The sequence below is a fragment of the Apostichopus japonicus genome, chromosome 18 (assembly GCF_037975245.1).
Source record: "Apostichopus japonicus isolate 1M-3 chromosome 18, ASM3797524v1, whole genome shotgun sequence".
In the NCBI taxonomy this organism is placed as follows: domain Eukaryota; kingdom Metazoa; phylum Echinodermata; class Holothuroidea; order Aspidochirotida; family Stichopodidae; genus Apostichopus; species Apostichopus japonicus.
This window is the reverse complement of record NC_092578.1, coordinates 14,079,487-14,105,837: the sequence shown is the minus strand read 5'-3', so window position 1 is coordinate 14,105,837 and position 26,351 is coordinate 14,079,487. Positions and strand designations below refer to the sequence as shown.

The following is a 26,351-nucleotide window of genomic DNA, read 5'->3' as shown; positions in this document are numbered from 1 at the left end:
AGTAATTTTGTGCGAAAGCTGTGTGAATTATGGGTTTTGGTGGTAAACCTTGAAAGAATATTTAGTAGAGAGAGTGATCACCCTTGAGGTCAATTCTTAAAAACTTAAAGAAATAATTAACTGCACATATTGATTAACATGATTTTGTATAAATGAAATTTAACATGGCAAATATTAATAATGTGGGGTTCAAGTCACCGCTTAAAATGCACTAAACAGTTTTCTTGTTGCCTTTATTTTGTTATATTTAAATGATAACCAAACCCATCCATTATTTTCATCTCTATAAATATTAATTTGTGCCCTTGAGAATACTATTAAAAAAACGTCTTTTCCACAAACAAAGATAAATCGTGTTCGGTTATGGGGATGCTACGGTTTGCAGCTTATGTCAATTGGTTCTTCCATTTTGCAATATGTTATGTCATATTGTCACTTATATAGTGGATGAAATCTCATGGAATTCTCTCATAATTCTCTCATAATTTTCATAAAAGCTGTATTGCTACCAAAAGACCACTATTCAATTAAAAAAAATCATTCAGCAGGTATTTAAATTATATGCAGGAGAAAGATTACATATTAAATACGTGGGTCTCTGTGATGTCAAAATAGAATTGCTCAAGTCTGATCATATACTGCCTCTCAAAACAGTCGTCGCATAGATTACTAAATGTCTAAGAGAGGAACAAATGCTGTGGGGTACATGACAGTAAAATTCTTGTGAAAGGTGCCTTGCCCAAGGACACAACGTAATGATCTTGCCAGAACATGACTCTGCAAAGTCCACTGCCTTAACCACTTGACCACAATGCTCTCATAATAATAGCTGTCCTTTTTTGCATGATTTTGCCACAGCTTAGCTTTCTCTTAGATGATAGCGTGTTCGAAGGACTCATTCGTTTCAACATCACAACTCCATCATCAACCGTTGTGCTCTACTGGTCTGTATATGTAAGTGTCCCCGCATTTTCTCCATCTTTGAAATAAGATTGACTTATGCAAAACATTTGCTTCAAAAAAAAAATGTCCGCAACAATAAGCTAAAGGACAAACTGGTCATATCCCAACTGCAGGATTATCAGGACGATGTGTATCTTTAATGTTTTAATTTATTAATGTATCTGACATGAACAGTAGATTAATGTGTCACATCAATTGGAAAATTATTTCTTGGCATATATATCCGTTTCTTGGGCTTTCATTGGACAAAATCATCACATGTACGAGGAACAGATATCTGTCGATTATCACGCAACATGACAGGGATCTCCTTGGCCATTCTGATTCTTGAGATCTGATTGGAATCTACAAATGTCAGATTTTTAATTGGGACGAACCTGAACCAGTTTCTCGAACTATCATTGGTGAACTTAATTGTCACGTGTCAATATTAAACCTTCTTGATTGGATGTCAGATGATTTCCTTCCAGTATTGCTGTTTGTAGAGAATGAATCACCCAAAACCTTTCACACAGCAAACTTGCTGTTTAGCCTCTGAAGAAGAAACTTGCTTTTTAGCCTCTGAAGAAGATCCTTCATGCTAGGATCGAAACGTCAGGCCAACTTACTTTTACACACACACAGCAAACTTTTAAACTGAGCAGTGAAAAGTTTGTTCTTTTTATTCTCTGTTGGTGGCGGGGAGGGGGGGGGGGATGGGTGCGGCAGGTTTTTAATCCTTCAATTAAAAGACAATACAAACTATCTAACAAATATTTATACTCCCGTTTCCTTAGTTTTAATGGGCTACAGTATATGTATTACAGGTTAGTCGTGTGATTCACAGTACGTATAAACAACACCATGTGGTTTTTTCTCTGCTCATATAGTTCGAAAGTGATATTGTTTACAGTACGGTACCATTGAAGATCCCTCTCGCCATATATCCCGATGACTGTGTAAACATCACAAGAGAGTATACCCAGAACTACTTCAGACAGCCTTTTATCCAACAAGGGAGTTTTTTCCCACAATTGACTGGTATTCAATTTTTCACATCCTGCAAAGAAAGTCAGGATTGCATCAACCTGTTGGCTGATAGAAGAATATCGGACATTTTTCTGGACAATTGTACCGTCAGGGACTTCTATGGCTTTCTGTTTAATGCTTATGAGAATTGCTTCGGTGAGTGAATCTGTGAATTCATTATTTTCATTTCAGCTTGCTTGACTTTTAATTTCTCTGTTGATTAGAAATCGTTTACGATAACTGTGTATGACGTCTTATGAACACCCTCTCTCGATCCATACAGCTTTTCTCTCCAATCTCTTATGGATAAGCTACCACCAACTAAACTGCCTTAATATCGCAACCTGAGCCGTGAGCACTGTATTGACCATGCGCAAGACTCTAACTTTATTCCACACTAAATTAGGGGAGAGATCAAGTGAAATTACTTGGAAGTACTTTCAAGTTCAAGTACTTTCAAGCATTTACATACCTGTAAATCGTTAGGGGTGAGTGGAATATATCTTGGGCTGCCTCTAACCACAAGAAGTGATAGGGAGGAAACGGTTTCGGAAGCGTAATCTGGTAGGTTCATTAGCTCAGGTTGCCCTGAAATTAGGGAAAACTTAAAAGGGCATAAAGCATGCAGACTACTGGATGAGACTGTTGCACAGTGAGGTAGAAGCATCTCCTGTCAGAATTAGAACTGTAAACTCAGAACAATAAATATTAAACTACAAGCAATATTGTACCTAGGCTTCAAAACATTTTATACAGTTATTTTTCCCCCTTCTAATTATGATGTAACATGCCAACTGATTTATTCATTTTGAAACCCACAAACTCACCTTCTGAGTACATGCTGCATAAGCGTGATCGATGAAGATTGATTTTCTTTTATTCTGTACATGTGATGACCACAGTGCCACCAAAAATCACGTACATCTCCCCAAATGCATCCTTGGTGTCCTCTGCCTATGTCTACACTGCCCTCTGTCAAGCAGAGGGTCTGCCAATTCCGTTCATAGTTTGGCTAGACGGAAATAAACAACCTTTCAGCAGGATGCCGACGAGCAGATCAATATCTTTCATAAACCTGCAGTTGGCTGAAAATGAATCGTTTCAAGAGTAGGACTTTTTCACTTCATTATTTCTCAGATATATGCTTTGTATTTGTATCATATAATCCACATTTATCCAAATACTCAAACCGTTAATATATACCAATCTTAATTATATGCTTAATTGCAAAGGGGCATGTGAGTTTGCACTAGTTTATGATTGTGTCAACTGATTATGATGGAGTCATCATGAGGGTCAATGATATGTTGGCGGGAAGAAATTAAAGATGTGTCATAATTAACATGCCCGCATTGCTGTTTGTTTATAAGTACCATGTCAAAACTATACAGGTTGCTAAGGGGGCTATATATAGCTGTTAGCTTCAATCTGCAGCAAGGATTTGCAGGACCTAATCATGTCTGTAATTGCACCACTGTAGAGATAAATCCATATTTTTCGATCTTGATTCAACCTAGCTGAGCAGGATTTTACAGCTGTTGCAGCTGGCACGGTGTTTTCTATATCTTGAATATCTACCTTTATCAAAAATGTGTACGTTTCAGTTCCTATACCTTATTATTAAACAAGTAAAACAGAAATGCTTAAATTTCTACATCAAAAGGTGCATGAATTAAAGCTAGAAAAATTAGAGTAAAGCCATTTTAAAAACAATTTTGTGTTGTTTTCAGTCCAAGATGGTTTGTTTAACTTTATTCACTGATATATACTTCCTCACAGAATCACACAAAGTATGTGAAATATATATCTTTTTGTTCTCTGTGTTGATAAAGAGTGACCTGCAGAGCGGTCAGTGATGGTAACTCGGTCCATGAGGAAACAATCAGAATCACTAGATTTGGTAAGCAGATGTGATATATACAAAACTGAGGAAAGGAATGTTAAAGTGGTACCACCACAAAACTTGTTAGATATGCTAAATTGGCCATATTGGCCAGTATTGCTTATATATAGCTTTAAAATATCTATTTTCAAGGTATTCTATAAACTTAAAATTGTTCATAAGTTTCAATGGTGTCAAAAATATATTTTTTGAACCCATAATTCCATATTTTATTGTTTTTATGATGTGGTACTTATGGAACGGTCGGAAGATTGGAAGATGCTGTCAAAATGTTAAGATCTTCTCTCTGTAATGATTGATTTAGTTCATTATTTTGCTGCAAAGTGTTCAAGTGTTGATATTGTTAGCGTAATGAACTATTTTGTTGCATAACTGATGTTGCATGGACAAGATCTTCAAGTGATCAATTTTATCATTGTGCTGAAAACAGTTAAGTTGATGACATTTGATAATTATATTGTCATGTTTGCATCACCATGCTGAATTTTTGCACTCATCAGATTTGAAGCATTGTCTTGCATTTTGTTGCAAATTGGTATATTTTAACTGAACAATTAACCATTTTGTTGGAAAAATGTTGGTAATGTTTTAACTGAACAATTAATCATTTTGTTGAAAATTGCTACATCATTTTATCCAAGGAGATCTTAACTAATTGACAGCAAAGGCTTAATGTTTCCATGGTTACTTATAGCAAAAGATTTTTCTAACAAAACTAACCAAGAACTAACTAAGAACCAACAGCTCATGTTTTTACACTATATGACATTTAATTTACTGTGTAGCTATACTGATCATGTAATGAGTGAACCAATCATGCAATTAGCAGAGGACTCAAATTTGGACCTAGAATTTTCAAATTGATAAGAACTAAAAACTTGAGAGCTGGAAAACATATATCATTTTCTGAAATTTTTACCTGTTTTCAAGCTAGTAAACATTTTTGTACCATTATAATTTTCAATAACAAGCAAGTAATTTGCCAATGATGCTTTTTGTTTTTTGAACTTCAAATGTTTTCATGATCAGTTGTGATCAAGTGAATTGATAGCATTATTTAAAAGTTCATATAAAAAAAAAAAAAAGGAAAGTCGCACTCATCTTGATGATGTCTTTCAGATTTTCAAGACTGCGAAACGGATCTGATGGACAGGGTGAACTCCAGGGAATGTTTGATGATGCACGACTTTTTCACTGAACGACGGACACCCAATTCCTTTGACGTTGAGGTGTCTTTGGATGGTCTAATATCCATAGCAAGAGTGAGTGTATTCGGGTTTGAAGAAATTGTTGACCTGACCATGAAGATAAGTACTTTAGACGTTGCCGATGATTCTCTACTACGTCAAAAGAGGGGTTTTGGAAATTTACTATATAGTAAGGTTTACAAACGGACTGTCCTACAGGAGACCCTCGAACTGCCAATTGATCCCCCGTTGAGAGTGTCAAATCAAACTCGGCTAAACATTTTCATATCTGCCGTTTATTCGATTGACCCATTTTCTGTTAATACTTTAGGATTTGGCGATATAGGTGTTTCTATAGCTCTGTCTGGAATTCCTTGTGATCCAGTAGCTTGCGATCCAAAGGATTTGGCAGAAGCATTAGCCAACGTTTGCTTCAGTGGGCAATATCTACCAGAACTTGAAGGAAGGAGGTCTCTGGTGGAATCTTTCCAGACGTTATGCACGGGTATTACATTGGCAGGTATGGAAAACTCATTGACAATGTTCCAGGAATTGTACCCACAGCATATAATACTTCCATTATGGTGAGATTTTTCCTTTTGAAGACTTCTTCTATGTTGAGCTTATCATAAAATATTAGGACCCTGCTGTACATTACTTGAAACATGAATTTATACCTTACCCCAAAAAAAACAAAGAACAGATTTTCATTGCTCTTTTGGTTCTGATAATTGAAAAACTTTTTGACAAACTATAGGGAAACTCCATCATTGTAAAAGTTTGAAAAAAAGGTTATGTAACTATATTACTGTATGGATAAATGATATAAGGTCATCACAATATGTTGCCCCCTCCCCTCCCCCTCCCCTCCCCCTCCCAAAAAGAAATGCTAGAAAGTTAGATAATGGTCGCCCATATGAGTAGTAGTATATATCGTGCTACTTCCCCCCACCCCCCCTCCTGGGAGCCGCAGTTGGGAACCCCATTTGGGAGCCACATTTGAAAGCGGTTTTGGGAGCCTTTCTTAATGTTTTCTGGGAGCCGTTTCGGGAGCCTTTGTTTTTTTTATCTGTTTGGGGAGTGTTATCGTTTCCCACAAAAAAAAAATTTTAAATTTAAGTGCTGCCTGCTGTCAGTCGAGTTTTGTGTTTCAGTTTGAAGAAATGTCCCTATAAACAGAAATGAAGTTCATATCAATTAAATTGGGAAGACTTTACTTTAATAGTCTAATACACAGACCATGCATTAGGTTTGCAGTCTCTCAGATGCAAAGCTATATAAATGCAATAGGAAAACATGTAACACTTTTTGCAGCCTCAAGTATTAAGATATGTTTACAATACGATAAAAATTTGTCAAGGAAAAATGAGTGTGCATGGAAAGGCACCCAAGGGTGTTCTGTCGTTCGTTTGAAGTAAAAAAATCATGTTTCGGTTGAGTTTATTATAATTTGTTAGAATTCTAACACTGGATTAAAGGGAGTGAAGACTTGGCACAAAGAAACGTCTAATGCCGGTAATCTGGCCTAGTTTCGAATGAGGTGTAACAGAAGTGTTAGACACAACCATCGACCCCAGAAAATACACATTCAGCTTGCTACCGTCGGTAATTAGACACTAGTGCACAGTCAATACATACAGCGACGGTCAATACCTACAACACAGTGTTCATAGCATTGATGGCCATCTTAGCAGGGAGTTGTTATATGGGACTCCCTGATCTCAGGTCGAGATAAAAGATAACAAGGTTTCATGTTTCATTACTGTCTGCATTTTGTAGCTGACAAGAAGAAAACTTCACTAGCAAGCAACAAATAGTTAAATATTTTCAGAGGGCGTCACACGGTTTGGGGCCAGTCTTCAATGCCTTTAATATAAACATTTAAGGCCTGCACTGCAGTGGATAACTTACATATGACAAATGCATCAATAATTTAGCCTTAAAGGAGGTTTCCAGAAATTTAAGTTGGATATCTTGAAACGAGAATAGCTCAGTACCCTCGTACAAATATTTCCTTCTTTTGCATGAGTGCATTTGTGGTATGTGCTTAGAGAGCGTGTGGGGAATGTGCAAATTACGCTCTTTTGGAACGTTTTCATGCATGCAATTACTGTTGCATGCATGCAAATGATAAAATTGCACGCTCTGGGCACGCATGCAGGGGGATAAAATTGCACGCTCCGGGTACGCATGCAGGGGGATAAAATTGCATGCTCCGGGCACGCATGCATGGGGATAAAATTGCACGCATGCAGGGGAATAAAATTGCATGCTCCGGGCACGCGGGCAAAGAATTTACATCATGCGTGTGGGGAACATGCAAATTGCGCTCAATTGGAACGTTTTCACGCATGCATTTTAAAAACGTGCTCTGCTTGACAAACTTTTGCATGCATGCATGCACGCATGATATCCATATGGTATAATTGCGCATTAATTACTGGATGAAAAACAAAATTAATATAAAAACATGCTTGGAATATTTTCAATTCTCTCTGAATTATAAGTTTTTTTCAATATTTACTTTGAAATTTAGAACAAAATAACTTCCCTGAAAGATTGAAATAGGTAGATAAAAAAGTGCATGGAATATTTTCAATTTTCTCTCATTTACTAAGGAACAATTAAATGGTAAAACAAAATACATGGTATTGCTACTATATAAGGTTTATAAACAAGAGCCCAAGGGCACTATGATGAATGTTACCAAGTTTCATGTAGATCCAACAATGTTTAGTAATTTGACCTCAAATGACATGTGTTTGTACATAAAGGTAACATTGGTACATGTTCATCGTGTGTATATGTAAGGGTGTTAGCCACTGAAAATAAATGTTTGCTCTTGATCAGAGAACTCTGGGTTTGGTGTGATGACCAAACACAGAGCAAGACACATAAGTATATAAACTCAACTGGATTGGATCAAAATAAATTATAATTATGAATAACAAACAATATACAGCTTATCTGGGCCCAGTCAAAGAATTAAATAAAATAACTTACAGTTGTGAGGTGCGCACCCAAATGTTAAAGTTAATACACTAAATTTAAAAGTCTGTTCTGGTGAGTTGGCCTGCTGGTGACATCAAGTATTGTTTTCTCTTCGCTCTCTTCGCTTTGATTCAGAACCAGTCATCACTCTTCAACCTGACCCTGTGTTGGAAATGAAGACTGGCGGTTCCTTGGACACCAGCTGTGAAGCAGACCATTCTGTGGGTATCGCATGGTTCAAGAAGGAATGGTATGGGGAGGTAGAGACAACCATCAGAGGCAACATCTTGAGTTTTGTGAACCTGGAGGTAAAGGATCAAGGACTTTACTACTGTAGAGCTGAAGGAGGTATCGGTTTTGAGGATTCATCAGCAGAGAGTCAACCCGTTGTTGTCTTGTTGTCAGGTGAACTAAATTCAGTTTATTTGATGCCTTCAATTTGTTATACTCATACACCATATGACTCTATATTGTCAGAAATACTTCCAAATAAAGTTATGGGGTGAATTATTTATAAAAGAGAAACATTTTTCTTACCTTCATGGTATCCAATCAATAAGATTGCAGATCAGGCCCACCTCAATTTTTGCTCAGATTGTAACCCCCCCCCCCCCAAAAAAAAAGAAGAAGAATAAAACTGCACATAATGCTGTTTTATAAACATCAAAGATGATATATATAGCACCAGGTTGCTCTTTAAACACTCTAACTCAAGAACCCCGCCTGTTAGACTGGACAACAGCCAATAAATGTGCCCCAACCCTTCCCACCCTAATAACAATTAGTCCTAGAGATAATTCATTTGGGAAAAGTGCAGACTTAACAGTTATCAGAGACATCTTTGGTCAATATGTCCTGTGATTATTCCGAATCAGATGATTTGTTTACTACCCACCAAGTGTAGTCTCCCGTTCACTCTAATTGGTCAAAATGTTGAAGATAATGGACAAGAAGAAAAAAGCTAAAATATTACCAGACACCGGTAGTACAATATCTGAGTTATCCAAAAGGGCCTCACAACTCAGATTTCCCTTAATTTTTACAGCAGGTTTTTTAGCACAACAATACTTGGTTGTGTTCTATATTTAGAACTAATTAAGAGACATTGTATGTATTGCATGTATTTGAGATCCTCCTGCAAGCAGGAATTCGTGAAGAAGCCTCATTGGCTTATCAAAGCCGCAAGTTGACCGTAGTCAGTCTCTTAGATTCATATTTAATGTCCGTGATTATGAATTGTCAATTGTCAACAACTCTGTAACTGGATGACATACATTAATCTTGTCACCGGCATTAATCACTGAGCTAACACTCATTGTGTTACGAATTACAACCTTGTGTTACGAGCAAGCTAAACTAAAATTTGTACTCATTGCTTGTTTAAGAAACAACCTGTATGTTTTTTTTACCAAACTGGGCCGAATTGCACTGCTCTCTAAAACTGGCTCCAAAAAAACACCCTTTTTTGTTTTGTGTTATAAGTCACAAACGATGAGTTGGAGAATTTCATAAAAATGATATGTGTGTGTAGGGTTTGTCCCCTATATAAAACTTCAGATATAGTGCATGGCACTGGCTATAGATGCCAAGCTTCAACTGCACAGTATACTATGAAAGCAATGATTTTTATGTCAAAAACTTGCCATCATTATATAATTCCCGTCCTAAGATTCAGTATTCCTATGCAGTAACCATGGAGACAGAACCGAAGCAAATTATCAGATCACAAGAGCGTTCAAATTTTTTTTTTTTTTTTACTCTTCATGTGATTAAACATGTAAGTGTTCTGATCCTTTGCCGACTCATATGAGTCTTTGGCCTGTAATCTGGTCCCACGCTCATCATCAGAATACAGTAATAAAATGATAATTAAAGGAATTTACACGACTCTTGGGTTTCTGGTTTCTTGATCCCTAAAAGAGAGTGAAGATATTTGATGTCGAGACTTAATTGCTCTGATGACATAACCGACCATCCAGTAGCTTGATCTCCATGGTACTATATACATACCAGTATTAATTGTATTATGATCATCTCATTACATCATATATGTCATTACTTGTGTATAAACTAATCTCATCCCTTTTTGTTGTTCCTGAATTAGGCAGAGACACTTATCTTCTGGAGATGAGTTTTAATGGTTTGAATTACACCGATGACCTAGCTGACCCCACCAGTTTTGCCTACATGAACATTAGCAGCATTATTGAGAGTTATGTGAGTGCAGCGACTATTATTCAGAAATTGCTCCAAAAACACAAATTCATCTTGATATGCTATATCATCCATTATATGGGTGATTGCATCTTCAGTATAGCTGATAGGCTATATGCCAAGGCTCTGTAAATATATGACACTACACTACTCCTAGATGTAGTTTAAGGTATGTCTGTGCACCGAAGAAAATATAATATAATGTTGAGGCATCGGCTAAAGAAATAACATATTATCATTCATCCTTTAGTAGTCCATGCTTAAATGTTGTCACTGTTAGTTGTAGCTGGGCTTTGTTGATTTTGTTGTTGTTGTTTTTCTAAGAATAAATTAAAACTTTACTTGTCAAAAGTGTCCATAACGAAGAGGGGTATGTGTCAGGTCATTTTAAGAAACTGTTATCGTAATTAAACAGACCTTTAATTACAACATACTTATCCGCATCATAGTCATAATTATCGTTTGGTCTCATCACTTGCAGTACGTGGAGTCTGAAATATCAAGTTTCGACGATGTTAGTGTTCAGAGACTGCGAAGTGGCAGCGTCGTTGCCGAAACACGAATCACGTTAAGTAGTAATAGCTCGAGGCAAACGGCAAAGGATTCTCTGATGAGGCAGCTTCGTCAGGAATTAAGTGGTTTAGAACCCGATTTGCAGACGCTAACAATTCAAAGCATATGTGAGTACTCAGATATACATATTATAAATGCCTATCGAAAGGGTCATAGCACTGAAACTGCAAGCACTACTCATAGTGCACGAATGATGCGCTGAGGGCACAATGGTGTTTGTCTGATTCTGCTTAGATTATATACTTCATACCTTTTAGCACTCCTGTATATATCTTGTATTTGTACTTATTTATTTAAGATTTTTCTATATTCCCATGTAAAGTCCTTTGAGATATTCTTTCATGCATGTAATAATGGGCCATATAAATACATATATTATTATTTAGCATTATTATTCACAGTCAGCTTAAAGGTATGATGTATTGGCCCCAAATATGCTAGATATTCAAGTATGGTCACCTTTGGTCAAAATTCTGAAACTGCTTTTACTACAACCTTTGATGAAATTTTCCCCACTGGGACATTCAGTCATCTTGTGTGTTCCTTAAAAATGTCTGAGAATAATTTGGAGAGCAAATTAAGACCTCTAGGATGGTACTTTTTGAAAACTTCTAGCAATTTACAGCGTGCTATAATTTGGGGCCTATACAGACTACCTTTAATAACAAAAATTATTTTTTCCTGATATATGTTGTGAATTTAGTGATTTCTTGAAAAAAAAAATCTTTCTAAACTCGCTTCCTGGTTTTGGGTTGTGTTATGTAACAGTTTATGTAACAGTTTACATGTGCTGACCAGTTGGTGGATTAAATTCACAATTAAATAAACAACTGATAAAACTCTCTTCTAAAGCTACAGTTTGCATTTTATTGTAACTTTTAATCACTCAGACCAAACCATCCAAATATCCAATTCATATAATTGTATAATGGCCAATCACTTACTGGTATATATTTGATCTAATTTGTTAAAACCACATTACTACTCTTGATCATCAAGTTATTAAAAAAAATTTTTAATATAATTCATAAAAGCTTCCAATTTGTGTCCCACAAATTTACTGTAAAGCTTTCATTATTGTTTACAAAATGTTTCGCCTTTTTTCCGCATTCTCATCATCATCATGGTGATAACAGTGGACTACACATAAACAGATAAGGTTTCCATGTGTATTATTCTTTTCTGAGCTATACGCCCTGTTGTGTCACCAGAAATCTCGCTGCAGCGCAGAAAATTACTGGTATCGTGAAAACCACTTCAGATGCTATTTTTCCTGTACTGTCATATCCTGCTTTCAGAGCACTCGTACTGTCAGTATGAGCAGTATGAATATCATGCATTGTGTTTCTATCATATAAAGGTTAGGAACTGTTTGTACTGTCAGTACGTGTGTTTTAAAGCATGATATGTGATGACATTACAGAGTGGTATTAGCACTAGGAAATTATCCCCACTTGTTTTCAAGGAATGTGTGTTTGTGTCTGGAATCAGTGTCGCGAGCCTTTTGTATTTTTATGCAGTATGTCTGTATGTGTTGACTGTTTAAGAACTGGTTTCTGTTCTAATTTTCCTTCTTGTTTGTCTTTCCTTTGGAAGCTTTCTGTGCAAAGAAGACTGTGAACAATACTTTAGCTGGTCAGCTGACATTTAATGATGTTAACATTGCTCAGAGGATCGATTCAGTCGAAGTTTGTCCCATCTATACTAGTGAAGGTGAGAGCAAAGTATCAATCGTGACAAAATCATTTGCATTCGAAACATAGTTAATGGCACAATAGCTGTGAAAGCAGTATTGTTTTAAAAGGATTGTCTGGTGGCCCAAAGAAGTTAGCTTAAAAAATAGTAAATAATTTTCCAAACATGTTGTCAAAGTATGAGAACGCTAATGTTGCGTTTGACAGAGAAACGATTTTTTAATCGTTATGGATAGACATTTCAAATATGATTTGAACAGTACAATACGTGACGTCAGCTCTGCCATAGCAGATTGCGTCATAACCCACCCTCCGCACAGTACCTATACGGTAATCACAACAAAAACCGCGTTTGTATACTGATAAATTTCTTCCTTAATTTCCGGTGAAATTTCTGTAAAATTAGATATGTTTTCAAAAACTCCTTAAGCCGCCATGTACTTGATCGGTGGTTCCGTGGTCTTTGTGTAACACAAGGTAAATTTTAACAGCAGACTCTGAGTTGTTCAGGCTATACATCGCGCTATCCAGCTCCAACGCGAAAAATGTTCGCATGTAGGCTATACTCAAACGTTGACAATCGGACAGTTCTGCGAAGCCTAAGCTTCTCAGTGCTACATTCTGCTCTGACAACGATTCGATCAATTTCTTCAATAATTTCCGGTGAAATTTCTTATAAATTAGATATGATTTAAAAAACTCCTTAAGCCGCCATATATGTAGTAGATCGGTGGTTTCGTGGTCTTTGTGAAACACAAGATAAGTTTTAACAGCAGGCTCTTCGTTGTTTACACATCGCGAAATCCAGCTCCAGCGCGAAGAATGTTCGCGTGTATAGCCTACTCTAACGTTTACAATCGGATAGTTCTGCGATGACATCGATTCCGCCAAGTTTCATCTTTCGGTTTAACGAATACTTTACAAGTTTCCTTTTACTGTTAATTTGATCCGTGAATTTTATTTCAGCGATTTCGAAGAACAATTAATGAACTGTGGTTTGAGTGTGAGTGTACTATGTGTAACGCTATACAAGTACACCAACTGAGCATCGTAGTATATACGTTCGCGAGTATGTACGTTATATATATGAGGCAATCCAATGTGCTTACACGTGAGTTTATTTGCTGCGGAATTGGGAGTGCTAACTTCAAGTCGCCTGTTTTTGCCTATCTGCAACCACTACGTCAATCACCATATTGAAGCGTTCGAACAAACGGTACTTTTGGTGAGAAACTGGTGAATTTGAAAACCAGATTTCTACAAGAAGAAAACGTCGAATGGGGACAATTTTTACATGGTTAGAAAGAGAAAAATAATAACTACAAAGACAATGTATCAAAATCTTCCACCAGACAATTCCTTTAACTAAACACATGGATGTTCTTGACTGTTTCCAAAAAGTTTTTCTCAACATTCTTTCAATAGTATAATACATGGGTGTGTGAACCTGAAACAGAAAAATAATAAATATCATGACAAATATGATGCCCAGCTTTCATGTACACAGTGTACGCACAAGAGGACGACATTTAATGTAATCTTGAGCTCAAAGTCTGAAGAGGACAAGGAAAATATCTATTTCTATTGTGTGAGCAAAACTCCTATAAGAGCAGGGGTCGTGGTTAAATGGCTAAAAGGTAATGGCTTGCGGTCTATGGATTGCAGCTTCAAGTCCTGGCCAGATCATTACTCCAAGTCCTGGCCAGATCATTACTTCAAGTCCTGGCCAGATCATTACTTCAAGTCCTGGCCAGATTATTACGTCAAGTCCTGGCCAGATCATTACTTGAAGTCCTGGCCAGATCATTACTTTAAGTCCTTGCCAGATCATTACTTCAAGTCCTGGCCAGATCATTGTGTTGATCGTTGTGTCCTTAGCACTTTGATCTTCATTGCCTCTCTTTTACCCAAGTGTAGAAATATAGGGACCTAGCTGCCAAGAAGCTTGTAACTGTATTTGCATGCACTGGTTTGAGGCTGCGCTTGCTTTATGGGAAGTCCCCCAGTGGACACGTTGATGTGGAGCACTGTAGTGCCCCGCCAGAAGACAGTGTTTAAAATTGTGCGTGCGTGGGGTGTGTTGGGTGTGTGACCAGGGGTGAAAGAGTGTGAAGACTTGCGCAAAAAAGAAACGTCTAATGCCGGTAATCTGACCTAGTTTCGAATGAGGTGTAACAGAAGTGTTAGACACCATTATCGATCCCAGAAAATACACACTCAGCTTGCTACCATCGGTTATTAGACACTAGTGTACAGTCAGTACATACAGCTGCTGTCAATACCCACAACACAGTGCAAACGATACAGCGATAGACATCTCAGGTCCAGCTAAAGATAACAAGGTATCAGGTTTCATTACTGTCTGCATTTTGTAGTGACAAGAAGAAAACTTCACTTGCAAGCAACAGAAAGTTAACTATTTTTCAGATGGCCGCACGCGTTTGGGGCGAGTCTAATTCAATGCCTTTAACTGTTGTAAAAGTTGTGTTGAGATGCGAATCAGGCCTTGGCTTGTATTCAACTGTAAACCTTGAAATAAATTGACTTAACTTTATACTTGGAAGTAGACATTGCATGGTTTCAGTGTTGGGTCGAGTTTGTTCCCCTACAGCAGTGTACTGCAGTATTTGAAAGACCGCTAGGAAACCTAGCTAGGCTTGGTGTAAAGTATTTTGAAATAAATAGCTGATGACTCTTATTGCATGCACCGTCACATTGATTGGTTGAGCTGACTTATTTATTTATTTTTTTCCCCTTTTTTTTTTCTTTTTTTCCCTTCCTTTCCCCCCCCCCCCCCCCCATTCTTTTAGCCTTTGAAGAAGATCCTGCTAGGATTGAAATGTCAGGCCAACTTACTTTTACACATTCTCCTACACAGGCTCTTTAGTAGATAGGTAGTTTGCTAACAGTTTTATTTTATTTTTATATTTATTTTGACTTATTTATCGTCACATGCAGCTGGGACACCAAGAGCGTCCAGGGCCTGCATTGGAGACTTTGTTGACCCCAGCGTTTGGGCGGAAGAAGTACAAATAAACAATTGTTACAGGGAAGCTGATGATCAAGATCATAATCTCCAAGATTTGTCAGAGGTAAGTAGTGAGTGAATCAGAGAAGAAAATATAAGTTGAAAGGAGCCACAATGCCCTACCCCCCACCCCCACCCCCACCAGTTCAAGCTCAGTGCTACTCCATCTTATGTTATCCAACTTTTACTTAGTGGGAATACCACTAGTTCTTTGTTCAGGTAGTACACCATTCAGAAGTCCACAAAATCATTTTATGTGATGAATGTATAAGTATTACTATTAGGGCTGGATAAATCAGTTGCAGGTAGAGAGCTGCACTGGATATGTTTTCCTGGAAGTCACAGCTTGGTTCGAATCTCATTCTGGTCGGAAATGTATTTGATCGACTTGCTTAATATGGTTTTCTTACAGCAAATGCAGATTTGAGATTAAGGATGCAGGATTCATACCAATTAATGTTCAGTATAGTGTTGAAAGTGCCATCTATGGTGGCACAAAGTGTGTGTATATAGTGTGCATGCATCCCCACATCCTGAAATGTGGGGTCCAGGAGTCCACTCAAGGGCTCCTTTGCAAGCCCATGGGCAAGATCAGAGCAGGGTGTCGAAGCTTGACAAAGTTCCCAGATGCTCCTAAAATTGTAAAGTATCTTGTTACCTTTCTGGAAGCCAATTGTGTGAATACGATGAGACCAACTGATGTGTATAGGCCTTTACATATTTAAAAGAGTGTGTATTATAAGTTTGCTGTGTGTCACTGTGACAACTTTTAACGTAGAACATCCATGTTGGAATAACCAACACCAGTTTTTGGTTTTAAATGGAATATGATTTCAGATACTACTGTCTGCATGACAACAATCCAATGAGGTTGAGTAAGCGTTGTAAATTACTCGATTAATATTCTAAATGAAGTGACCAGTTTCTGCCTCGTCCTCTTTTATAATTATACCCTGTAGTATCTCGACGAAAACCCTGTGACTAACGATAATGTGACAACCGTGTCACGTGACCTGGCTGATGTCACCAAAACGGATGATCTAGACAGGGATGATCTGGTGACAGTGGCAAAGCTTCTAGAAATGATTATTGTCTTGAACGATTCTTTGCCTGAGGTATGTTTGGATTTTTATTCTTTGCTGACGGAATAAGACAAAGAAATCTTTTTGATGATTGCATTGGTGTATGTTTGTGATGCTTTGGTTGTTAACTCTTTAATACAAAAGTTAAAGCTTGAATTTACATCATATTTGGTATGTGGATCCACCTAATTCAGTACAAAAACCACATTATTTTCTGCAGTGGTCAAAGGTCATTTTAGGTCACCAGAGGTCAAATTCTGAAAACATTTTTAACATGATAACTCCAAAAGTGAAAGATTTGGGTTTACTTCATACTACGTGGTATGTGGATCCACCTTATTCAGAACATTATTTATACTGTTTTCCAAAGCGGTCACTTGATGCCAAGAGAGATCAAAGTCTGTAAACTGTAAACAAAAAACTTGAGGGATGAACTTGACACTTTGAATATGTGGATCCTCCTTACTGAACTGTCTGTGCACATGTAGTTTACAGTAAATGTGATTCTCACACAGTAATGTAAATGTGGCAAGGAATTACTAAGCCTCTTAGTTTTTCTAATTTAAACTCTTTTGATAAATCGTTCTTCAAAATTGGGAGAACAATAGAGAATACAATCCCATTATTACACTCAGTCATTCATATTTGGTTGTATCCAGTGGTGGAGCGTCCATACAGTCAGGGGGGCAGATGCCCCCCCCCCCTCCCTGACGGACTCAAATGGACTGCTGGCGCCCTTTTCAGCATTTTACCACTTTTTACTTATTCGCGATTATTTACTTTTTTATTGCTCTCTCATCTACCTATTAACATTTGTCACATTTTGTTGGCGATGACACCTATTTATTCTTCGTTTATCTGCAAATTGGCAAGGCCAGGAAAGGGTCATTTCCGGCGATCTAGGAAGTATGTTTACTCAAAAATTTCTGTACGCTCTGCGCCAACCTGTGGTGGCGCTCCGCTTAGATAGCGTCAAAAGCGCATCTACAGACCATTCGCGCCCCCCTTGACCAAAACCCCTAGCTCTGCCACTGGTTGTATCATTCTGTGTCTTTCTGCACTTTGGTTGACATTTTAGGTGACCAGAAACGTGATTGAAGTTGTAGATAATGTTCTTGACTTAGATGAGAATGTATACAACGAAAGCACACCTTTCGAGGCTCCTTCCAGAATCCTTCAGGCTTTGGAAACTCAGCTGACAAACTTACACCAACAAGCAGAAGATTTGAACTTCACAGAAGTCAGGGACAATATCGCCGTGAGGGCTTTCACGGCAGATCAGAATACCTTTCTGTCAGAAATCACATTTGGGACGTTTTTCAATTCTATTACGAGGAATATTCAGGAAGATTTGGATGACAGCCTGATAAATGTCTTCAAAGATGCTGGTCCATCCATACTGGATGATGTAAAGGCCTCTATCACCCTGCCAACTAGTCTCCTAGATGCTATCCAGTATGGTAAGATGCCTCATTCAAGTGGAAGAACCCTTGATATTGAAGTTGAACTAGTCTATTCCGTATGGCAGTGGCTAATTGGTTGGTCTCCAAAAAGGGAGGCTAATTGAGCTTGCTTTATCATGTAACTTGAGAAGATCAGAGTTTTGGGCTGGCTGAAAACTTCAGACATAATTGTACTTGTAAAATACTTATTAAAAACTTGAATTTATTAAAAATATTGAAAATTATAATACTGAGTGGATGTGGGGTTCTTTTGTTGTTGTTATTTTGTTTTGGTGAGAAAACTTCAATAATTATAATTTCCCTATATGGTCACCATAGAGACGTCTGATCACAAGAATTTCACTATACCGACAACATGCACTTTCTATGAGCAGCTATTAAGGTGGTAGGGGCGTTTTTCATGGGAGTGAATGTGCTGTATAGCTTTCATTAAATCTGTTAATTGTAAGCGAAGCAAAGGCAGGAACAGTAACCAGATAATATTTCCTTTCGCAGATTTTGGATTAAACCTCTTAAGTCTTCAGCAAACTTTTTCCGTCCTTGTGTAAATTAGCCTTTTTAGCTCATACCAGCATGCTGGTGTGAGCTATTGTTACAGTGCGGCGTCTACCACTCTATCCGTCAACAATTGGTAAAACCGCTCCCACTCGCACAGTGTTTGATGGAATTTCATGAAACTTGGACACAAGGACCATTGGGTATAGGGCCATCAGATATGGTCCGAAATTTGGGGTCAAAGGTCACCTGTGGGCCGTAATGGGCCATTTTGTGGAAATACGCAAAATGCTTCTTCTCCTACAGATTCCATGGTACAATGTTGAGGGTTTGTCACGATAGTACTATGGAAGTTTTACCTTCAGGGTGTTCATGAATTTGAGATCAAAGATCAACTAGGGGTCTTTTGTGGCCCAGGCCGCGTCCCTATATTTTCAAATTGCTCCTGTTCGTACAGTGTATGGCCAGTTATAATGAAACTTGGTCACAACATTCCTCGGGATGAGAGTTATGAGGGGTGTTTGGAAAATTGAGGTCAAAGGTCATTTAGTGGGTCATCGGGGGTCATTCTTTGTAATATTTTCAAATATCCCAGTCTCCTCAAGATTTTGATGGATAATAATTTTTGGTCAAAAGTTAATTATTTACAATTAATCCCCATTGTTTAAAAAAATTTGAGCCTTCACCTTTTGCCAAAGCTCCTTTAATTTGTCTCCCAGTCTCTGCAGTGTTTGTTTACATTTGTGGTTAAGCTCTGCAGAGGCTGTTAGTGGAATTAAAGCAGGACTGAGAGTTGTTATTAACTGTTGAACTGTAAGCATGAGAGCCCTATAACCAATCAGCACTTGCCGATTCTTAGAAGTCTTTGAGCCTGAGGTATACAGGCAGCCAGCCAAAATTTTGGCAAGGAATGCTTCAGGTCTGCTCAGGTAGAGGGGAGAAAGTTAAATAGGGTAGGTCAGTGGTATTGTTTGAGAGAGTGGGTAAAATAGGATTTAAAGGGGGAAAATAGGAATTATAGCCAGTGGTGTGGCCAGGATTCTGCTAACGAAGGGGGGGGGGGGGGTATCCCTCATGGGCCCAAAATTGGTGGAATCTGAAAAATGGCCTGAAATTTGGTGGGCCATAAAGTTTTGTGGGCCCTACATTTTTAAGCTCTAAAAGGTATGAGCTTCTGCACCATTGGTGCTCTAGTTTTTAGCCTCTGAAGAAGATCCTGCTAGGATCGAAACATTAGGCCAACTTACTTTTACAGTACATTTCCTACACAGGCCCTCTAGTGGATAAAGCAGTTTGCTAACAGTTTTCTTTTATCTTGTGTAAAATTACTTAAGAATCTGCAAGTTTCATGAACATTACTACTTGGTCTGTCTCAAATGCAGCTCCATCGGATGCAGTTCCTCTCACTTTTGTCATCTACCGGACCAGTAATCTATTTATAAGCAGCGGCAGTTCACAGATGGACGAGGAAGTTGAGACTCTCATTGTATCAGCAACAATTGAAGGCCAGAAGATAACAAACTTGAACGATCCAGTCGTTACAAGGTTTCATTTACTGCCAGTGAGTAGATAGTCTGGTAATCTCCAAACTTCTTGAGAATTACGACGTAAATTATTTTTGTTCTTTTTCTTATATCAAGTTTTTCTTCCTTTCTTTTGGGAATTCTCATCTCCAAGCTTCTTTATGAAATTTTCTCAGGAATCTTTATTTATAATTTTAAATAAATAATTTTAAATATATTTTAAATAAATAATTTTAATAATTTTAAATATATTTTTAAATTACATTGAGACATCTGAGATTTGTTTTTCAATCTTTTTTAATAATATATGTTTGTTCAGCTTGCAACAGGATAAAGGTCAAAGTTCAAATAAATCAAAGAACCAAATATGTTAAGAGGTTAGACAGGTAATGGCGTTGCAACTATGTGAAAGATCATTTGAAACAGCTTTTGAATTTCACCAAGGTTTTTGATGCCTTCCAAGTATTACTGAAAATTATACTTTAGATCAAGTTTCTGCCCAAAATTGTCCAAACGTTTTGTGAATTCTCTCTGTAATTCATAACCATAGGACATAATGTATAGCACTGTTACATCCTTCAGTGAAAAATTATTAGGTATCGTTATCTTTGAAATTACTGACTAAGTCCACATGTCCCCTCTTTATCTAATTAGCATTGTCAAGAGAACTTGTTAATAGCATACACATTTTAGGGTAATCCCCTTTAATAACAATAAACCATGACCACTTTTCACATCTCCGAGAAACATCATGTTGGAACGAAGCATTTTTCTCAAATTCTCAAAGTTTAACATTGTCACTGCAAATGTTTTTCTTGCAAATACATCTTTTCTTATTGTGTAATTTGAAAGTAGTAATGAAGAACGGCGGACAGTATTTACTGAAGAATGCAATGAAAGAAATTTAATAATTTAAAGAGGTTATGAAATGAAAAAAAAAATCTTTATCATCGTATTCTGTACACTCGTAGCTTTCCAATGATACCCAATTTGTGTCAAACGAAGCTTGCATCCTCGAGGAATAAACGATCAAAAATTCGAGGGTAATAAAAACTTTCTAAAAATCGTTGTATTTACGGTAACGCGGCGTGACGTCAGTCGAGGAACTCAGCTCACTTCCGAGACGCTATGTTTACATTCTTAAACGTCTGAGAACACACACCATTACACTGTTGCAGTGCTCCGTAGTAATTGAGGTTTGGTGTTTGGAGTTTGTTTTTACGTAAATTTATCTCGTAAATGTTAAAAATGCCGAGCCGATATGTGGTATCAGGTTGCTCCACCATAGGTAAAGACGGATTTCTACTGCAAGCTTTTCCAAAAGATGACAGAAATCGAAGAATTTGAACACGACTCGCTCAAAACACTGCACATAAACAACGTTACGAGTGCCTGCAGGCCTATACTGTTGCCAAATTACTTGTTATGACCATAGCCTAGGCCTCCTTGATACAGCAAATGACGATTTTTTTTATGGTTACCTAATAGTTCGAAAATTTTTAAAGCCAGTTGGTTTAATAACAATCAATTATAGATCTGCAAGTTTTCTTTTGTGGTAAAACTGGCGTTGTGTTGTGATTTTACGTAACAATTGGATGATACAATTACACGGGCTAGCCTGTTATACAACGTCTATTAGTTAGGTCTAGACCCCATGTTACCTCTACTAGTACTATAGGGTTGTAATGTACAGAATGTCACATTTTCCTTGCACTGTAAGACACAAAATTCTAGAAGCTTCGCTACGAAGTTAAGTAGCAGGATCATCGACATTCGAGATAATTTAAATCATATGATGATAATAACGGTGGTTTTGTTTATGCTCAACCGACCAGTTTCGGTTCAGGGTCGTCCAACCGTTCTGCATTCTTCTGCAATGGGCTCAATTGATAGGGAAAAACACCGATATTATCTTCATCACCCTCGAAAACTATTTCCTCCTCTCCTTCCTCAAGAAAATAATTTTCGTCAAAGCTTACGAATATCCTGAGAGATTTCCTCGGAATCGGAAGAAGACATTTTCAATTGATGAGAAGAGTGTTGTGGTTACATGTAGTAAACTGTGTAACGCCGTATCGGTAAACAGCGGGGAGTCGGCTTTGCTGAAATGGTTCCTTTGATGACGTCAGATGAACTGCGGTGGGCAGCTTTTCTTTTTTTTACGAGTGGCAGCTCGAGAGGTCTCTGGGGAATACTTTGACAGCGAATTTCTGGCGTTTGAAGCCGTATTTACGGAAAGTTGTGCATGGATGGTGTTGTAGTAATGTAGATGAACCATTCTAAGACATGGAAAATTTTTCATTTTATAACCTCTTTAATGCTGGGACGATTTGGTTTTGAACATATTTCATAGATTGAAGGCTCAACTACAGACAGCACCAGGCAGTGCGTGTTTTGGGATTTTTCTCTGGCTGGAGGTTTCGGCGACTGGTCTTCGGAGGGATGCGAATTGGTATCTGGTCCTGGCGAGAACGGTGATCCTCTCGTTGAGTGCCATTGCGGCCATCTGACAAACTTTGCCGTACTAGTGGTGAGGCAAATTCAGTAGTTCTCTTCCTGTATAAACGTTGATAGCTTACAAGGGAACATTATGACAGTTTGCCATAGTATAACGTTGATAGCTTACAAGGGGACAGTATGACAGTTTGCCATAGTATGAACGTTGATAGCTCACAAGGGGACAGTATGACAGTTTGCCATAGTATAACGTTGATAGCTTACAAGGGGACAGTATGACAGTTTGCCATAGTATAACGTTGATAGCTTACAAGGGAACATTATGACAGTTTGCCATAGTATAACGTTGATAGCTTACAAGGGAACATTATGACAGTTTGCCATAGTATAACGTTGATAGCTTACAAGGGAACAGTATGACAGTTTGCCATAGTATAACGTTGATAGCTTACAACAGGACAGTTTGCCATAGTATAACGTTGATAGCCTACAAGGGGACAGTATGAGAGTTTGTCATAATATAACGTTGATAGCTTACAAGGGGACAGTTTGCCATAGTATAATGTTGATAGCTTACAAGGGGACAGTATGACAGTTTGCCACAATGCTGATTGCGATCCCAGTAACTTATTTTATTTTATTTTTGTTTTGTATTTGGGTTGAATGGGTGGGATAGGGGTATATGGCTTTGTGAGGGGGGAGGGGGTGGGTGAGCAATCTCCATCATCAGTCAAGTGAAAACCTTCAGCCGAGGGATCTTTTTATCAAACCTCAATATTTAGAGCACAACCTCGAGTTTACACCTAAATATAGACCAAATTTATACCCTAGATATATCTCAGAATACAGAAATACATTTGACATCTAAACTTTGACTTTCCCTTCTGGGGGAAGACCCTCTGACCCTCCTACAAGGAAGTCACAAAAATAATGCCTCCCTCCAAGTACCACGACATAGAGGAAATCAAAATCTTTCTGTTTTGAAATGTCCATCATACCAAGGACTAAATCTTCAAAAATAAATCTATAGACAAGAAGGATGGAGAAAAGAAACCTAATAAATTAAGTTTTCTGACTAGTCATTTTTTTATTTTTATTATATTCATCAAGTGATATCTTGAGTATCGCACTTATTGACCAATGAAATTGCTGTATCCAATCTTCATGTAAATTTAAATGTTTATTCATGACAGGATATTCAAGGAGATGTAGGGAGTCTTTTCCTGGATGTTCTGAGTATCATCGGTTGTGTGATCTCCATTGTTGCTCTTCTCATCACCTTGATAGCATTCCTGGCAATCAAGTAAGTTTATGTGACCCTTGACCTTTTCCCTTACCTTTACCATTCCCCCCCCCCCCCCTTCTTCACTCTCTCATTCATATCCTGATTAGAAATGTTACTATATACTCCTTGACAAAAAGTAAATGCATTCTTGTTTGACCCTGTGTGTCAAGGCTGTGATTGTATTACCATTGTCTGTTGTGTATCATGTGTCCCTTAGAAAATTAGGGAGTATAAAAAAGAACAGATACTACACATGAAGGGATGAGAGTGGATGTCAGTTACTACATAAAGTAGTGTGGTTTTGTGCCCAGGTTCTAATCTTGGGTAACTTAAAGGCATTGAAGACTCGCCCCAAACCGTGTGCGGCCATCTGAAATAGTTAACTCTCCGTTGCTTGCAAGTGACATTTTGTTTGTGTCGCTACAAAATGCAAACAGTAATGAAACGTGATACCTTGTTATCTTTAGCTGGACCTGAGATGTCCATCGCTGTATTGTTTCTACACTGTGCTGTGGGTATTGACAGCAGCTGTATGTACTGACTGTACACTAGTGTCTAATTACCGACGGTAGCAAACTGTGTGTGTGTATTTCTGGGATCCATGGTAGTTTCTAACACTTTTGTTACACCTCATTCGAAACTAGGTCAGATTACCGGCATTAGACGTTTCTTTTTGCGCGAGTCTTCACGCCCTTTAATTATCTTGAAAAGTTGTTTGACCAAGTAGAAACTGAAATTGTTGCCAGCATATTAAACTGCATTGCTGTGGGTTGTGGAAATCTCTTTAGGTTATCTCTTTAGAAAATTAAAAAACCAGTTGGCACTGCATGTCTTATCTGATATTGGTTAATCAGTACCATGTCAATTATTCCAATCTAGTTTTAAAACAATAAAAGAGACCTTATATCAAATTCTGGTTAACCGTCTGCTTTAACTTACAGTTGAGGAGCAGAGGCCATCATTAATGTAGTCTTAAAAGAGCTTGAATTCCAGAGATTTGTGTATTTAAAAGTTGAATATCTTCAAAACCATGATATTAGCTATAGCAACATTACTGGTTCTCAAATGTTGTTACTTTGTTCCGCAATATGACATTTCAAGTTTAAATTCTGCCGACAACCACCATTTAAACTTTGTTTCTCTTCAGGAAACTTCGATCCAAACGGCCGCAGCAAGTCTTGATAAATCTATGCTTTGCGCTCCTCGGACTCTACCTGTCTTTCTTGATCGGGATCAACCGAGCAAACCTAGACGTCGGCTGCGTCATATTTGGCGCCCTCATCCACTACTTCTGTCTCGCCTCCATCTCCTGGATGAGCGTTGAGGCAACGATCATGTACCTTCTCTTTGTTAAAGTGTTTGATGCTGGCATCAAATACTTCATGAGAAAAGCATCATTAGTTGCTTGGGGTAAATATTTCTGCCTAATTTCTTTGTCTGATATGCCAAAATCTTGGCTCGCTTTATTTCCCTCTTGATAAATTTTTTAGTATGAGGATCGAGTTAACCAACTAACTGTTACCCTTCTCTCCTTTGATAAATTGTGTAATTAATCATATATATATATTTATACACATATATATATATTGTTTGAATGCACACACCAATTGATTTTAGAACAGATAACAAATGTCGCTGTTTTGTAATATGAAATTTTATGATTTTATACTTGTGAAATTTTCAACTTTTTGTTGGGATCATTTGCCTTAAAATATTGCTTCCTTTAGGTGTGAAGAATATATGCTTACTAACAATGGAGCCTTTTTTTGTCAAAAAGTCTCTTTCATGTGATTTTTTTCATGATTTTTATGAGCTCAGGGCAAATTTTTAGGATATTTTCTAATTTTCTCTTGGACAACCAGGTCTTACTTGTTTGGTTGTCAGAACAGCAAATTTGGATTTGTCCCACCCCCAATTTATTTTAGCAAAATAACAAAGATTGACCAAAAACACACCAGAAAAATTCCACTTCCCGACCGGTTTCATCCTTATGGAAGTCATCAGTGGATGGTAGGATTCGAACCCTGGACCTTTGTGTCACAGAACTATAGTCTGTACCACTGAGCCACTGTGATTCTACTCTTGTCAATGTGTATTATAGGCTTTCTATAACTGTCAATGAGATGACATTAACCATGTATCATGATTGTACAGAGTGCACCTCTGGTGCTTTTGAATCTGACAATGTACACAGAATAACCACTTTTAGAGCTGAGCCAAGCATTATTTATGAAATGAATTTGTGGCAATTTCAATTAATGATGTAAATCATACATATGCAAAGGCATCATGATGAGGTGATATCTTACGGTTCTGTTATTTATTTATTTAATATTTTCTTTTTACTTCAGGTCTACCACTGGTAGTTGTCATTGTATCAGCTATTCTCAAACCAAACAATTATACTGGGATGTAGTAAGTTGATAACTTAATAATATTTTGTAAATAAATCGTAAACCATTTTCAGGAGGAGAGCTTTTAGCAA

General features: G+C 37.6%; 1 protein-coding gene across 2 annotated transcripts in view; it reads left to right on the top strand.

Annotated features, from left to right (window-relative positions):
- The window catches only part of LOC139958442 (uncharacterized), a 40,926-nt gene that overhangs the window by 11,125 nt on the left and 3,450 nt on the right, over positions 1-26,351 (top strand). For both annotated transcript variants that reach the window (XM_071955525.1, XM_071955524.1), the window contains exons 7-23: positions 859-954; positions 1,833-2,127; positions 2,874-3,078; positions 3,804-3,871; positions 4,994-5,581; positions 8,188-8,457; positions 10,157-10,269; positions 10,748-10,946; positions 12,436-12,552; positions 15,492-15,625; positions 16,521-16,676; positions 17,722-18,103; positions 19,984-20,162; positions 22,478-22,654; positions 23,775-23,884; positions 25,014-25,276; positions 26,218-26,281. In XM_071955525.1, coding sequence (XP_071811626.1) covers positions 859-954; positions 1,833-2,127; positions 2,874-3,078; positions 3,804-3,871; positions 4,994-5,581; positions 8,188-8,457; positions 10,157-10,269; positions 10,748-10,946; positions 12,436-12,552; positions 15,492-15,625; positions 16,521-16,676; positions 17,722-18,103; positions 19,984-20,162; positions 22,478-22,654; positions 23,775-23,884; positions 25,014-25,276; positions 26,218-26,281 — 3,416 coding nt within the window. The remainder of the gene's footprint in view (positions 1-858; positions 955-1,832; positions 2,128-2,873; positions 3,079-3,803; positions 3,872-4,993; positions 5,582-8,187; positions 8,458-10,156; positions 10,270-10,747; positions 10,947-12,435; positions 12,553-15,491; positions 15,626-16,520; positions 16,677-17,721; positions 18,104-19,983; positions 20,163-22,477; positions 22,655-23,774; positions 23,885-25,013; positions 25,277-26,217; positions 26,282-26,351) is intronic.